Source organism: Melanaphis sacchari, unplaced genomic scaffold (genome assembly GCF_002803265.2).
Source record: "Melanaphis sacchari strain LSU unplaced genomic scaffold, SCAv2.0 Contig2_pilon_pilon, whole genome shotgun sequence".
NCBI lineage: Eukaryota > Metazoa > Arthropoda > Insecta > Hemiptera > Aphididae > Melanaphis > Melanaphis sacchari.
The window spans coordinates 1,260,525-1,276,632 of record NW_020271173.1 but is presented as its reverse complement, the minus strand read 5'-3'; the positions used below and the strand labels follow the sequence as shown (position 1 = coordinate 1,276,632).

The window sequence follows — 16,108 nt, the reverse complement described above, 5'->3', positions numbered from 1 at the left end:
GGACATTTACTGATCGATTTTGGTAAAACTTAGGATAAACAAATTAGTTTGGTCAAACCCCAAATGATTATTATAGTTCAGACTTTTACAAATGAGATTTGGTAAATCTTAAGATAAACAACCAGTGTTGGTAATAGTCCGACATTTTTTACCAATTATTTATTATTAATAAGAATAATTATTATTTAAGTATACTATAGGTACTATATTAGCTTTTTTTCTACTAGTATATTTGATAAATACACATTTAAATAATCATTTAAATTTTAATTATATTATATTGTATTTTACTTGTATATAATTATATTGTGATCGACTTTGGGAATTTTTGTTTCGATTTTAATATAAATCATGATAATGGAAGACCTTGAGATGGGTATCTAATACCTACGTATGCAATCAATAAATTAGCCAAAAATGTACCTACCTATGTGATAAAAGTTATTCCTACTAAACATTGTGTTGTACATACAGTTTAGTTTACGATACAGAACAGGTTAATAAGACAGATAATAAATTGATATCCATGCCTATTGAAAATTATTTTACAAGCAGTATTCGTTTTACAATTGTTACGAACAGTATACCTATTATCTAAATATGTCGCTTAAATTACGGTTTTACGAACTTTTAAATGAAGTTGTTGCAGCAAAAAATGATAAAAATTGTTTATATATAACTAATGAAAAATATGATGTATTATTGAATGAAGTTAAAAAATCAAAATCTATCAATGTTTAAAAATCAATTCACTATCGGTGGCTTAAAAGATTTGATATTGTTAATATTGATGGAGAAGAAAAACTGATTGCTCCGATTAATGGTACTTTCGAAGAAATGCGTTACTATGTTCGCTGTAATAAATTATATGAAATTATTCATGAAGCACATATTGCAACAAGCCACGGAGGTACAAATCATATTGCGTATGCTGTTAATAATAAATATAAAAATATTAATATTGAGGCTATAAATATTTATTTAAAATTATGTGAATCATGTCAAAAAAAAAACACAGTATGCCCAAAAAAGGTATAACCATTAAACGGATGTAGCCCATAAGCGCAAAAAAAAAAATACCTTTTTAATAACCCATAAGCCCAAATCAATTTTATAAAAAAAGTGTATTTAATTAAATTCGTAGTTATTATTTATACTTAAATAAGCATTAACTGTGATATTAAAATCAGTAAAAAATAAAAAATATACTTTTGAGTATAATTTTAAATTGGTTAAAAAAGTATCAAAAAATCTATAAACAAGTACCTATCATAAATAAATACATTTATTAAACTAATAGGTATAATAATGAGAAGGTACCTTAAAATTAAATTTTAAATTTTAAACTCACTATCTTCAAGTATTCCAATCTAGAAATTTTTTTTTCTGTATACAAAGATAAGTTTTTGTATTGAAGATGACTTTAGATTTTCGATTTGTAGTGTTTCGACCATTTGACTGTATTTTTAAATAAATTTCTGCTTGATTTTCTTTAATCACCTAAATAAAATTATAAATAGATGGGTGTGGGTTATAAAATTGATCTTTCAAATGACGGTGATATGATTCTGGACCATTGGTAGTCCTTGGCTCGTTCGAAGGTGGCTCAGCCCAGAGATGTGGTGGATATCTACTGTCATTTTCAATAAAATTTGCTAAAATATAATCTGAAAATGCTGATATCTTCTGATTTTCAGGAATAGAAAATAGTTCATAAAATTCATCAGAAATTTCAGTAGAAGGTAAAAAAGCCAATCCAAAGAAATACTTTAACCAATGTGAAATTTCTGATTCATTTTGGTCGTATTCAATTTTAAGTTCCAATTTTGCAATTTGTCTATACCAGGCTTGCCCAAGATGAAACCGGCAACATTTAATATGTGCATTTGGAAATTGGAAATATACGTAAAACGCCATTATGAGCAGATAGTTCAAAATCCAAAAGTATATTTTGAGGTTTTAATTCTTTCTTACATAATGTTTTTATTAAATGCCACATTTTTTCATAAACATCAGTTGTTTTGGATAGCTACAAAAAATACACTACTTGCACGTAAATTGATTTATGTAGAACATAAATTGTATAGATTTGTTCATAATTAGTGGGAAAATCGTAAAATGTACCATCGCCTAAAATAGAATGACTATTATTGACTAAATATTATAAATTATTGTTTGTCGTGAATATTACGATTTTTGACTCTTCATCTACATAGCAAAATGTTTCATTATGATGTGTAGTTATATTATTGATTTTCAATTGTTGGATGAGTTCAAATAATGAAGTAGGTGTTGCAAGAATTATTTTCCGACATTTTCTATACATGGATTTTCTTATACTAAACATATCGTCGTGTAATAGTTCTGTAGTTTCAACCGCCATCAGATCACGACGAATAAATTTATTTGGTCGCCCCGAAGTACATTAGTCCCTTTCGTTTGCAATTATTACGAACAATTTGTCGCTGAATATCTCGATTTTCCACAATATTATGGTTATGAGATATATTTTCATTTTCCGTCAAAATGTTAGATATTTTAGAATTAGTATGAATAGTTGAAGTACATTGTCTTACTATACATCGCCCAGATATATCTACGTTTGCCATTACTCAATGATGTCTGTACTTAAAATTATTGTGCATAATACATAATACACCTTTATTTATGTTAGTTAATGTAAATGACGAAAATTTATAAATTTTAACGATAATCGGACATATACGCTCACGTGACACGATGGTAGCATAGACACCAACTGATATAGGTGAAGATCTGATGTATACGATTTAATACACTCGAATTTCAATTAAAAATAAAACGGTTCAATAAGTCATATAAAACATATCTATATACCTATGTAGTTGCAAAACTATATAGTTATCAAAAATCTTTTTTAATGTAAGTTATACTGTATACACTGTTATATTATATTGTATATTATAATTATCTTAAATAATTATAAATTGTCATCGTAATATGTTACGATAAGATACAGACAAATGTAATAATCATCGCGATGCGTTGCTTCAATCTGTCGTGGAAAAACCACGCGTAAATACATGGAAAGCATCGAGCGTTGCACGTTAGGTCAGTAAAATATTGTATCTAGTAATACAATTTATTTTTGCACTTTTATCCCACTACCAAGGTACAAAAGCGAAAATTAATTTTGCGCTTTTGGGTTATCGAAAAAAAGGTCGATTTGCGCTTTCGGGTTTCACCACCGTTAAACCTATTATACACACCGAAATGAATTCGTGTTGCCAGGTAGACTTAATTGATATGCAGGCAAACCCCGATAACAATTACAAATTTATAATGGTCTACCAAGACCATTTGACTAAATTTGTTATTTTACGACCACTTAAATTTAAACAGGCTGAAGAAGTCGCATATTGCTTACTCGATATTTTCACTCTTTTTGAAGCACCAAATATCCTCCACTCAGACAATGGGAGAGAATTTATGAATACCGTTATAAAAAATGTATGTAGTATGTGGTCAGAAGTTAAAATAGTTCACGAAAAATCTCGCCATAGTCAGTCTCGAGGTTCTGTGGAGTGTGCCAACCAAGATATAGAAAGTATGATTGCGACCTGGATGGAAACGAATAAAACGACGAAATGGTCAGAGTCTTTCAGATTTGTACAAGCTATGAAGAACGGAACTTTTCATTCCGGTACGTAGAAATAATTTATCATTATTAATCAATAAATATATTTTATCATAATATAATATGACACAATAATTGTTATAATCATAGCGTATGCATATGATTACAATTACTTAATAGTTTGTCAAATATTGTTTATAGTACCTATGTTATGTGTAATTAAGAAATATCCTTGATATTTATTTATTAAGTCAATAATTAAATTATTTTATTTGTTTATTCATATGAATGTCAATACACCACTCTGTATATAATTATAATCAATATAATTATTATTTATAATATTTAGATTAATTAATACAGTTAATTTAATGAAATAGCACAATTTTTTTTAAAGGTAGGTATTTAAAAAAAAAAAAAACAATTGATTGAATAATTCAGTATTACATTTAATACATATTTTATAATAACCAAATTTTTAGGAATCAAACGCTCTCCATATGAAGCAATGTTTGGGAATAAAATGAAAATGGGATTAGCTAATTCAATTATTCCAAAAAATGTATTACCAAGACTGCAAACAGAAGAGGATTTAGAAGCAGCATTTACAGAACCAAATGCAAATATAGTTGAAGTTGATGAAATAGATGAAGAAGTTGAAATCGACAAGGTGCCTGATGACGTAGAAAATATAATATCAGTGCGGACACAACAAATTAATCAACATCGTAAGCAATCATTTATTGGACTAAAAAAACAAGCCAAGAAGATGTTAGAAATATCAAACAAGAAAATGTCAATTGTATTAATTTCACAAACCGTTAAAATTAAAATTCCAGAAGTGGATAGAAGTAAAGTTGATGCCTGTACAGTACTAGCTTTAGTAATAAAAATACTTAAGTATTACAAGTTTTTGATGGAGATTTTTATCGCCTGGGTACAAAAGCAGGAAAACTTTTTCAACTTTTTACCCGAAACCAATTCACTTTATATGAAGAAATTTTTTTAGAATCGGCAATAATTCCAGACAATATAATTGATATTCGTCAAGCAGTATCACAACTGTCTTTGACTGATGGACAAAGGTTGATAAAGTGTGACTGCTTAAAAAAATGTATTACTAATAGATGTAAGTGCCGATCAAAAAATGTATTGTGTAACTCAAGAAGCCACAATAATCAAACCTGCACAAATAAATAGATTATGAAATTAATAATTGTAATATTTAATAATAAATGTGTTCTAAATTCGAATATATTAAATATTATAAATATTTAATATACTACTAAAAAATAGTTAATAAAGTTCCTATGTGTATGAACAATATATAATAATTATTAATAATATAAATGTGTGTACCTATCTAATACTAAAATATATAATAAATATTAAATATACTTAAATAATAATAATTATTATTTTTATATACGAGAACAAAGCAAGGGAAAAAAATATTACATATAATTGGTAAAAAATGTCGGACTATTACCAACACTGGTTGTTTATCTTAAGATTTACCAAATCTCATTTGTAAAAGTCTGAACTATAATAATTATTTGGGGTTTGACCAAACTAATTTTTTTATCCTAAGTTTTACCAAAATCGATCAGTAAATGTCCGAAATTCGGACATTTACCGGTTTTCGTACCTTCACCGTAACATATATATACTTTTCATGAGATAACATGACATATTTTTTTTCTCTGGAGTAATAATTAATGATTAAGTTATGTATTTTAATATATACTTTGAAATCCGTTAACTAACTTTAAAACGTGACAAAAAACAATAATTTATAATCATCTTTATTTTAAGTGTAAGATTACCATAATATACTAGCAACCTGTTGATGTAACTCACCTCATTGATATGCTACAGCAACTTAATGTCAACAAAATCATGTTATATAATATATCATGGTACACCTACGAACAGGGATGCAATGTTGTGTGTGTGTGTGTAGAAGTACAAAGTAATAAAATATGTAGATATGTATGGTATACCTACTGGTATGGAAATGCATCATATAAATGTGTAATAAGCGCAAGGGATTTAAAATGTACGAGTATAGTTATCATCCAAATTGTTGTAGAAAAGATAATAAAAAACGAATATGTATACCGTAATAATATCAATTTTTTAATGTGTGCAATCAACTGGTACCTATTTCGTAAAAAAAAAAAAATGGGTATGTGGCCGAAATACGGTTGTTCAACAAACTCGTATTTTATAGTTATTCAATGATTGATCGTGTAAAGATTAAATAACATTTATGAAGTCGAAAATGGGCGAGAATTCGTTTTATTCCATCATTAACAAAAAATGGTAATAAATAAACGCCCTACGACTTGATTTAAACAAAGTAAAATCGAGTTCTTATAAATATTTATGTTTAATATCAACGTTTCAGGCCAAAATAGTTCTGCAGTAGCATTTTACATACATATAAAAGTTATAATTTATAGACACTTTTCCGATGTACCGAAAAAATATAGATAATAATATCTCGATTATATTTAGACTCTAGAAATTTTTGAAAAGAGTTAGTCTAAAGAGTTTAGTCTTCAGCACGTTCTTAATTATTTATGTGTACCCTCTAGTTTTTTATATAACATAATAATACATAATAATTATGCACCTCGTAAACAGTATTTATAATATATTTTCCATGACATAAATATTGTAATAATGGTCTAATAATATTCCATAATGTATTATAAAATCCGGTCGTTTATAAAATATGTTATAAATTATAATACACGCCCCATGTGTGCATAAGATGTCTTACCGTGTTTGTCTCAAGTAAATATCTATTTTTCCTGATAAATAATTTTAAAATAAGATTTTAGGAAATAATAACCATGTAAGAATATTTTTTTATTATTATTGTTACTAAAGATGAAAAATAAAAATATTAAAGCTTATATTTAATATGATCGTTTCATAGATATTATATTTTAAATATTTTGAAGGTTGGATTTTTAATTTTTGATATTAATTGTTAAGTACCTATTCACACAAGTTATCTAGTAAGATATAAAGTTTAGGTAAGAAGCTGTTAAAATTTATACGGGGAGTATGTTATCTGTTTGGCTAGTTGCGGTAGTATGTTTACAAAAACAGATATAGTAAGACCTCCTGTTTATCTTAATAAAATGAAGCTGTTTAGTATAGTGTACTCATTATAATAACAACACTGATGTGAAATTAAATTATATTCTATTTAAAAAATCTAATAATGGTGTAAAATAATATTCCATAGAAGTAGAAAATCTTAATTATATGTTTTGTCAACTATAAACCTATCGTTATTTGTTATACTAATATCAATTTTATTATTTTCAACAGAAAGTGAATTGTTTATAATCATATAAAACAATTTCACAAAACAAAAATATTTGTTTTATATTTAGTACACTTAATTAAGCTGTTAGGTTATTAATTTACTTAATAGATTAAGCATTGTAAAATAAACAACTAATATACACACACACATATATATATATATATATATTACTGTTATCTATTTTTTGATATTTTTACCATTTGTATTACATAATAATATGTAACTTTGTGTGATACTTTTCAATACATAAAAAATCAAACTTTACTTTTTACAACAAATGTATGTAAAAAATAAAAATACATAAATTATAATTAATAATTTATGATGTACTTATTGCCAATAACAATTTAGAGTTAATATAACCTAAATTTATTTTTAGTACTTATTATTTCATGATGAATTAAATTAAAATAACTTACCCTTAATTTAATATTGTTTTTACACTTACATAATTAATTTAATTTATAACTTTATTATTTAAAATATGATTTTTGTTATGTTATCTATTCTATGTATCAAATTGGTATATTATACAATATTTGTATTTAAAATAAAATCAATTTTTTAATATTTCATTATTGATAAATTTACTATAATCTTAACTCTTAGCCTAAAAAAACGAAGTTTAAACGATGTATAAATTGAGACTTTTAGATATTAAATAAACTATATTTCTTTGTCTTATAGGTATATACGCATACAAAAACAAACATAGTGATATGTGTGACCATATAGATACATATACATAGTAAGATTCATTTAATTTTTTTCATTATAATGACAACGTTGCAGAAAATTGTTAATTTTTTATTATCAAAACACTATTTTGTTGATAAATTATTATTTTATCAATGTATTACAGTTATTTTTCTTTTAGTTTAAATTTTCCTTTTAGATTTTGCAGGATGTATGTTTTCTATTAAAACCGTCATATTGATCCAATCTAATATCCTATTCAAAACAAAATATAAATACATCATACTTAAGTAATTATTCTAATAGTTGTTCTGAATCTAGCTTTAAAGTTTGACTTTAACGATTTGCAACAGTAAAATAGTCAATAATTAATAATTAAACATCAAATATGATATAGTATATATATATATGTGTGTGTGTGTGTGTGTAACTTGAGTCGTTTGAATTTGCATAAAAATCGTATGTCATTATTATGATGTTTGAATTCGTGGTTTTTAGACATGAACATGGAGACACAAATATTACTGCTCTATATAACTGTTATTTATAATTCTTCACATTCAATCCTCATAAACTTTGTATAATATTTAAATGAGTATAAGTTTTTCCAGTTCAAGGACACACGTTGATAAAAATTAAACGACACATTTTATTCCTCTACATTTCGTTATTCACGCTAATTTACATTTTAAACAAAAGATTTCGTCATTTCGTAGTCAGGCACCTCGTGTTCTGTTATAATTTTTGGATCATAACGTTACTTCAAACGTTGACTTGGTTATGTCGGAAGTCTATATTAATATTATTATTAATATTCATGCGTTCAGACGAGATTTGCAGTATTTTAACATTTATCTGTTTGTAGAACAAAATTATGTACACAAATAAGTTAAAATTGTGTTTTCGTATTACATTTTATAAGATTGAAAACATTTCAGAAATTCACAAGGGTGGAATTAAAAATTTTGTACTTGCCGCAATTGTAACGATATACTATTAACTTTAGAATATTATAATAGTATAAAATGTACACATATTATGATTACAGTGTTTGAACTATTGGTAGATTCCCAAAGAAATATATATTTATGATTGCTCCTTTTTATTACGTAAATATTAATCAATAATGAATTTAAACATTCTGCATATATCTAAATTTATGTTTTACTTTTGCATCTTTCTATTTTTTTTCCAATTTAAGATTTACATATAAACGTTAACTTATAACGTAAAATTATATATAAAATTAAATAATAATTATTATATAAATAGCTTACATGTGTAAACATACTTATTTTATAAGGAATAGTGTTACTATCGTTAAAAATTGTGTAGTACCTAGTATAAATACTCTATATAAGCTTATCGTTGATAATTAGTTAAATAATCCATAAAATATAATAGGATTATACTTTAGTGCAAACTATTTGTAATGTATTTATATTATATATCTTAAGTAATTATTATTAGACAAATTTTTTTTTTGTGTTTTATTTCAAATTTTCAAATTTTTTAAGTTATTTAATTAATGTGTACATATATGAATATCTACTACATAGCTTATAATCTATAGTGGATATTAAATATCATTATTTATTTTTTCGATCGTAAAACAAAAGAAATAGTATAGGTTAGGTTTGGTAAATTATATATGTATATAACTTGTAATAATTTGAGTTTAAAACAACGTTGGTATATATACCTACGTATGTTATAAATCACATATAATAATACTTTAAGGTATATCTTTAGAATAAATTATTTCCTGAAGATAAGAATATGTGCTATTCAAATTTTTTTAAAAGTTTTAACGAGTGAATTTTTTAACTTGCTTCTGGCGTTATACTTAACAATCTGATCCAAGATTGTTGAAATTCTCGTATTTACATGTATTTTTAAATAAAATGTAATTTGATTTCTAATAGATTTATAACTTAACACATATTTTAATCAAATAACTATGGTTGTTTTTTACCAAATGCAAATTATAGAATGCAGGTTAAAAATCGCATATGTCAAGTAAAAAATGATCATATTTTATAAACGTTCTAAGTACAAAATTAACTTATAAATATACTTTTTTACACTTTATTATGTAAATATTAAAAATCTAAAAAAAAAAAAAAACGATTTTATAGTTTTCAAATTTAGTTTACCAAAGAAAACCACGTATACTCATAATGAATACTATATTGTGCTAATTTTCTGAAGGAGAAAATTGAATTGAAGTATATGAGAAAAACTTTTCCGATATATTTATATATTCGCTGATAATAAAATCGACATTTATTTCACATTAATTTTAATCAACTCGTAGAAAAAAGATTAATTTTTTTATTATGTTAAGAAAAAAAAATTGGCTGCAATACTGAATGATACGTTTAGATGGATTATCTCCATTTATTCAAATTTTGATTTATTGTATTTTTAAGCATATTTATAGCATATTTTTTATACCATTGAAACAATTTTTTATGAGGATACCAACTTCTCCTTTTAAATAAAAATTTTTCTTTTTTCTTTTATTTATATTAATTGTTAATTTGATAAGGTCTTTTTTTTAAATGGTGGTGCATTTGAATCGAAATTTTAGCTATTAATTGTTGAGTTATTAATTGTGTGTACTAAGGACTATAAAGCTATTATAATGAGTTTGGAAAATATAGAGGCCATGATGATTTTAAAATTTTAGATATTAATATTAATCCATAAACATTGTACAATTTACAATAACAAATATTTATACTAAATTCATTATCCGAGAGTCGTTATTGATTAAAATTATTTACGTATAAATAATTTAGTTGAAATGTTACGTTCCGTATTATATAAATGTGTCAAACTTGAAAATATGAATATGTGGCCGCTTTAAACTATTCAAAATATTTATTTCCCGTTTTATCAATAGATTTTTCAATATGATCTCCTGGTTTGGGACGAAGCAAAAAATAATGTCTTCGAATATCTAAAAATTAATCAAAATACTGTTTATGAATGATTTTAAATAAAATAACATAAGAAAGTTAAGAATTATTCAGCTCACAATAAATATTATATTTAATGTTTATTATACCTATACATATATTTTTGTAAAATAACTATCTATACTTTATTCTTCCTTTAGGTACTGTCTTATTATTAATAATTTCATGTGATTTTGTTAACATCATATGTATTTATATAAGTGTCATATTATTTACGAAATAAAAATAAAAATTGATTTTAACTCTCTACTTCATTACAAGTTCAGGTTTACGGAAGTATTATATTTTATATTTGTTATGTATTTTTATGTATTTGTACAAACAAAACTTCAATATAACATTTATTTTATATTTTTGTATAATCTATTGAAGGATTTTTATTATTAGTTTATACATTTTAATTTTTCAAAAAAATTTTCATTTAAGTTTTGATTTAGATCAACATCAAAATTTCCAAAAAAATCACCTTATTAATAATTTACAACAATTAAATATAAGTTTTTATTTGAAAAAAAAAGTTATAATTATTACAACTATACTTTATAAATGGTTAATAGTATTAAAAAAATAAAATAATCTTAAATATGCTCTTAAGATATACTTGATAAATCTATAAACTTTTTAATAAATTACCCCATACAGCAACAATTGAAAAAAATATTTGCTTTCAACCTTTTTTACAAATTGTCAGTCACACTATTCACTTAGGCTTCAAAACATTATAATTCATAATCAATAATAATAATGAAAAAAAGAAACTTATTACAACATCAAAACAAAAAAAAATAAATAAGGCTAAAAATACAAATTTAAAACTTAATATATGATGCACGTTGTAAGTCGTGGATGGCAAAGATAGAGTAATTTTATTGGTTGAATGATCAATCACTAACAAATGTACTTATAATAATCTTATTCACTTATTATAAATCTGAAATCGAGTACATTAATAATACAGAATAATTCTAATGAAGGATACAATCAGTAATCATAGTCTATTCAAAAATTCTACTAACCCCTGCCATAGTGAAGTTCATTGAATTTTCAAACCTAACATGTGAATAACAAAACTAAATTGATTTTATATATTTACCAATGTAACTTAGTATTATAATTATCTTAGGAATATTTCTTAAAGTTATAGCTTATTCTATATCATTGTCTATTAAAGTAGGTATTTAATATTTAAAATCTAAATTGTAATTATAATTCTGTTCTCTTAAAATAATTACTTAAAAGCCATAATAATAATTAAATCAATAGATTCATTTATATAAAATTCTTAGTCATTTTAAATATGTTATATAATACTACAGATAAATCTATGTTTACTAAAAAATATTTTGATTTGAATTTATTTATTACATATATAATTAAATGTATAATAAATAAAATAAATATTCACAAAATATACGTGAATTTTAATATTACATAATATTAAATTTTTCTAAGAAATAAATGAAAGGTATTACTATAACATTTTTGATTGATATATAAATATATTAATGTAACATAAAATAAAAATTGTTATTAAAATTATTTAACCTAGTATTACAAACACCAAAAGTTTCAAAAAAAACAAAATCTCTTTATACTTACGTATAATATTAGCAATTCAGACGTAAATGCGTTCAATTTGCATTACTAAATAATATCATATTTTATCCCATATAATATATATTTAATTTTACTCTTGAAAAAAATAAACGTTTATAGTAAAAAATGAAAACAAACTAAAAATTAATTTTCCATTTTATGTCTTAAATAATATATTCTTATAAAGAAGCCGTTTATTTCTTTTCTTTAGCTAAAAATTTATTTCATAAAACACTCCAAAAAATGTATATTCAATAATAATGGATTTCAATCGTTATTGTCTAGTTAAAGAAAATGAAACGTTATGAATTTATATTTGTTTGTAGCTATTTTAGATTTATAATAGTGTATTAAGGTAAAATCAAATACAAATAATATAATTGTTGAATTTATTATTTTTTTTTCTTTAAAATCTCTAGTTGAAAATATAATTTTTTTTTTTTTATTATTATTATTAATGTTCAAAATCCTAATATTTGATTAAGTATTATCAGTATTAACATATTATTTACTATTAAATTAATGAAAATGTAATTTATTCAATGACAATATATAAAAATATAAAAGTAATTGTAACATTTAGATCATTAAAACAAACATACTTTACATATATAATAATAATAAGGCAAGTTTATTTCAAAACGGTCCAAAATTATAAACATATTTAACTAATCGAAAATTATAATTTTATTTTTTTGGGTAAAACTTACAATAATTTGTATATTTCTAAACACAATAAATAAATAAGATAATATTGTAATCCTATTATTATAGTAATACATTATTATGAAATACTCCAATCAAGTTTTACTTTAAAGTTTTAAATATTTATTTTTTTTTAAAGTAAAAATAAAAAATAAATTGTTACAATAAACGTATGTGTTTCAAAATTACGCAAATAGTTAATATAATTGTATGATTGTTTAAAATTTTTTAAACACCATATGTTACGTTATTAGCTTGCTCTCATTAAATACCTTGACACATTTTTTTTTCTTACAATATAAACGACTTAACTTTTCAGATTGTAAATAGCAGGTAATTTGTAACAAAAATTGAATATGATCTTCAATAATCCTACATCTACCCTTAAAATTTAAAAGGTATTTGTCTAAAGAGTAATTTGTTCTACCTACAGTATTAAACAAAAAAATCACATACCGGTAAAAAGTTATGTCATTTGTTTAACGCAAACAACTTCTTAGATATTTGTATCCTTTGTTGTTTTAAATATATATGTACTTAACTTTTATTTTTTAGTTAGAAATTGCATACAATAAAAATGACAGATAATGACGAAACAATTGGTTTGTAATTTTATTAAGCTGTATTGGACATTGATTTTTAACTATATATTTTAATACTAATTAAATCAATAACAATTGTTAAATATTGCAATACATTTGTTTAATATCTATATAAAAATAGTAACATTTTCATATTATCTAAGTCTAATACAACCTTATATAAATATTTGTTTAATATAGTACATATATATTTTTTTTTTATTTTAATATAGGGATATTATAATTTTCATGAAATGCTTATGATTTTATAATATTACTATGAGATTTCCTTTTGAGAGATAGTTAAATACAATAAGAAAAAAGATATAATAATATTTTTTATTAGTATGTCTTTAATAATAATAAAAAAATCTGGTAATAGTAATAATGTATACATGTTATAAACTATAAAATAAAAGAGTTTTAAATTTAACATCAACGTCTTTTTGTCTATTCTATTTTAAATAGGTATATACGTTTATACTGTTTATAGAGATAATTAAAAAATACACATATAATAATCAAAATTTAGAAAATATGTATTTTTACAGTGAGAAAACTGTAGAATGTATATTGTATATTTCGCATCCACATAGTGAAACCACTCATTTCATGAACTGGATATCTAGATAGTGAATTTTGACGAAAATACATTATATGGACATCCATTTCATGAAATGGACAATACCTACATCGAGTACTTTGTGTAATTATTATTTTATTATATAACGGTTCATAAACTATCATTATACATTTATATGTATATTATATTTTATTATATAAATAATTATATTTTAACAAAAATATTTTTATTTTATTTTTCACAATTGATTATAACATTGACTGTTACTTATTTATTATTTCAAAATAAATACACGTATAAACTGCAAACACAATAGTAACTATGTTATACACAAACACTCACTAAATGTTATTTTTTGAACAACTTAGGAATTACATAGGTATCCGTCAACTGTCATCCAAATATCCGATAAAGAAACATTCATATGATATCGGATGTGAAATTACCGAATTTAAATTTGATATCTCTCTAATAGCCTCATATAATATAGATCACGGATAAAGCATTATTATCTCTATTTATACTGAAAAGTATGCTTTGTAACAGCCAATGTCATAATCAATCGTGAAAAATAAAATAAAAATATTTTTGTTAAAATATAATTATTTTTATAATAAAATATAAAATACGTATATATGTATAATGATAGCTTATGAGACATTTTATAATAAAATAATAATTACACAAAGTACACGATGTAGGTATTGTCCATTTCAAGAAATGAATGTCCATATAATGTATTTTCGTCAAAATTCACGATCTGGACAAACTTCACTATCTGGATATCCAGTTCATGAAATGAGTGGTTTCACTATGTGGTTGCGACATACGTATATATTACACAAAATAATATTATAATAGTTTTCACCAAATAAAATTCAATATATCTTCTGATATTTAATAGTTTTATTTTGTTTTTTCACAGTCAACTCAACTATAATTATATTACCGAAGTAGGACCATTGGCTTTCAAAGACGCCGAAATTGCCACAGTGTATGTTTTATTTTTTAAATTGTATTTGAAATTTAAATAATACTCACTAAGTAGCCAATAAGATAAAACATTTATTTTATATATATATCATTACAGTAACCTGAGAGGCAATCGAAAACTCCAAAAACTGGACGCTCAAGCTTTCGTTGGAATTAAAAGTCTTCGCAATCTGTAAGTTTTAAGACGCAAAAGATATTTTAAGAGCATTTACAAAGTTTTTATTTAATAAACGTAACACAATTTAAGTTCGAAGCATTTTTACCTGTACCGAAAACACAGCAAAACAGCAGAACAAAATTTATAAATAGTTTCAAAGATAATTTTGTGTCAACTTATATTATTATAACAAGTTTTGTTTTAAAGGAATTGAAATAGGTGTCATTCGTAACTTTTTATTTTTTTCACATTTCATTATTCCGCAGCTGCAATGCCCACTTTTCTTTGCTACTACACTGCGCTGAGCTATTTTTCGTGAATCGTCACTGCATATATATATATATATATATATATATATTTGTATGTTTTGTTTTTCCACAGAGACTTGTCAGAAACATCAATCCAGAATTTGCCTACAGCTGGTCTCGAAGAACTAGATGTTTTGAAAATCGAAAAAACGTACACTATGAACGTTTTTCCGTCCATCTACAACTTTAAGGTGAAATAATTAACTAACTCGTTACTACAACTAAATTTAGTATTTTAATATAACAAATATTCTTTACTCAAGTTGTATAAAAAAATTTATTAATTCAATTGGGTCACTAGAATTGTATGAACTAATAATAGACCACTATACAATGTTTAAGGGATTATCAGTAACCTACTATTGATTCAGTAGTAGTAGAAATAGTATTAATGTCTTTATAATCATCGACAGTTACGGTTAGGCCCACGGAGCGCAATTGCTTTGAGAATTGCCAACGCGTACACAACATTTTCCACGGTGGCATTACTGGTCGTGGCCAACAACATTCCAATACACTTCATGACAAGAGAACAGAGTGGAT

At 23.9% G+C, this 16,108-nt stretch overlaps 1 protein-coding gene across 1 annotated transcript in view; it reads left to right on the top strand.

The window, feature by feature from the left end:
* The window catches only part of LOC112596039 (lutropin-choriogonadotropic hormone receptor-like), a 126,426-nt gene that overhangs the window by 88,615 nt on the left and 21,703 nt on the right, over positions 1-16,108 (top strand). The window contains 3 exon segments of the mRNA XM_025341487.1: positions 15,033-15,101; positions 15,198-15,272; positions 15,639-15,756. Coding sequence (XP_025197272.1) covers positions 15,033-15,101; positions 15,198-15,272; positions 15,639-15,756 — 262 coding nt within the window.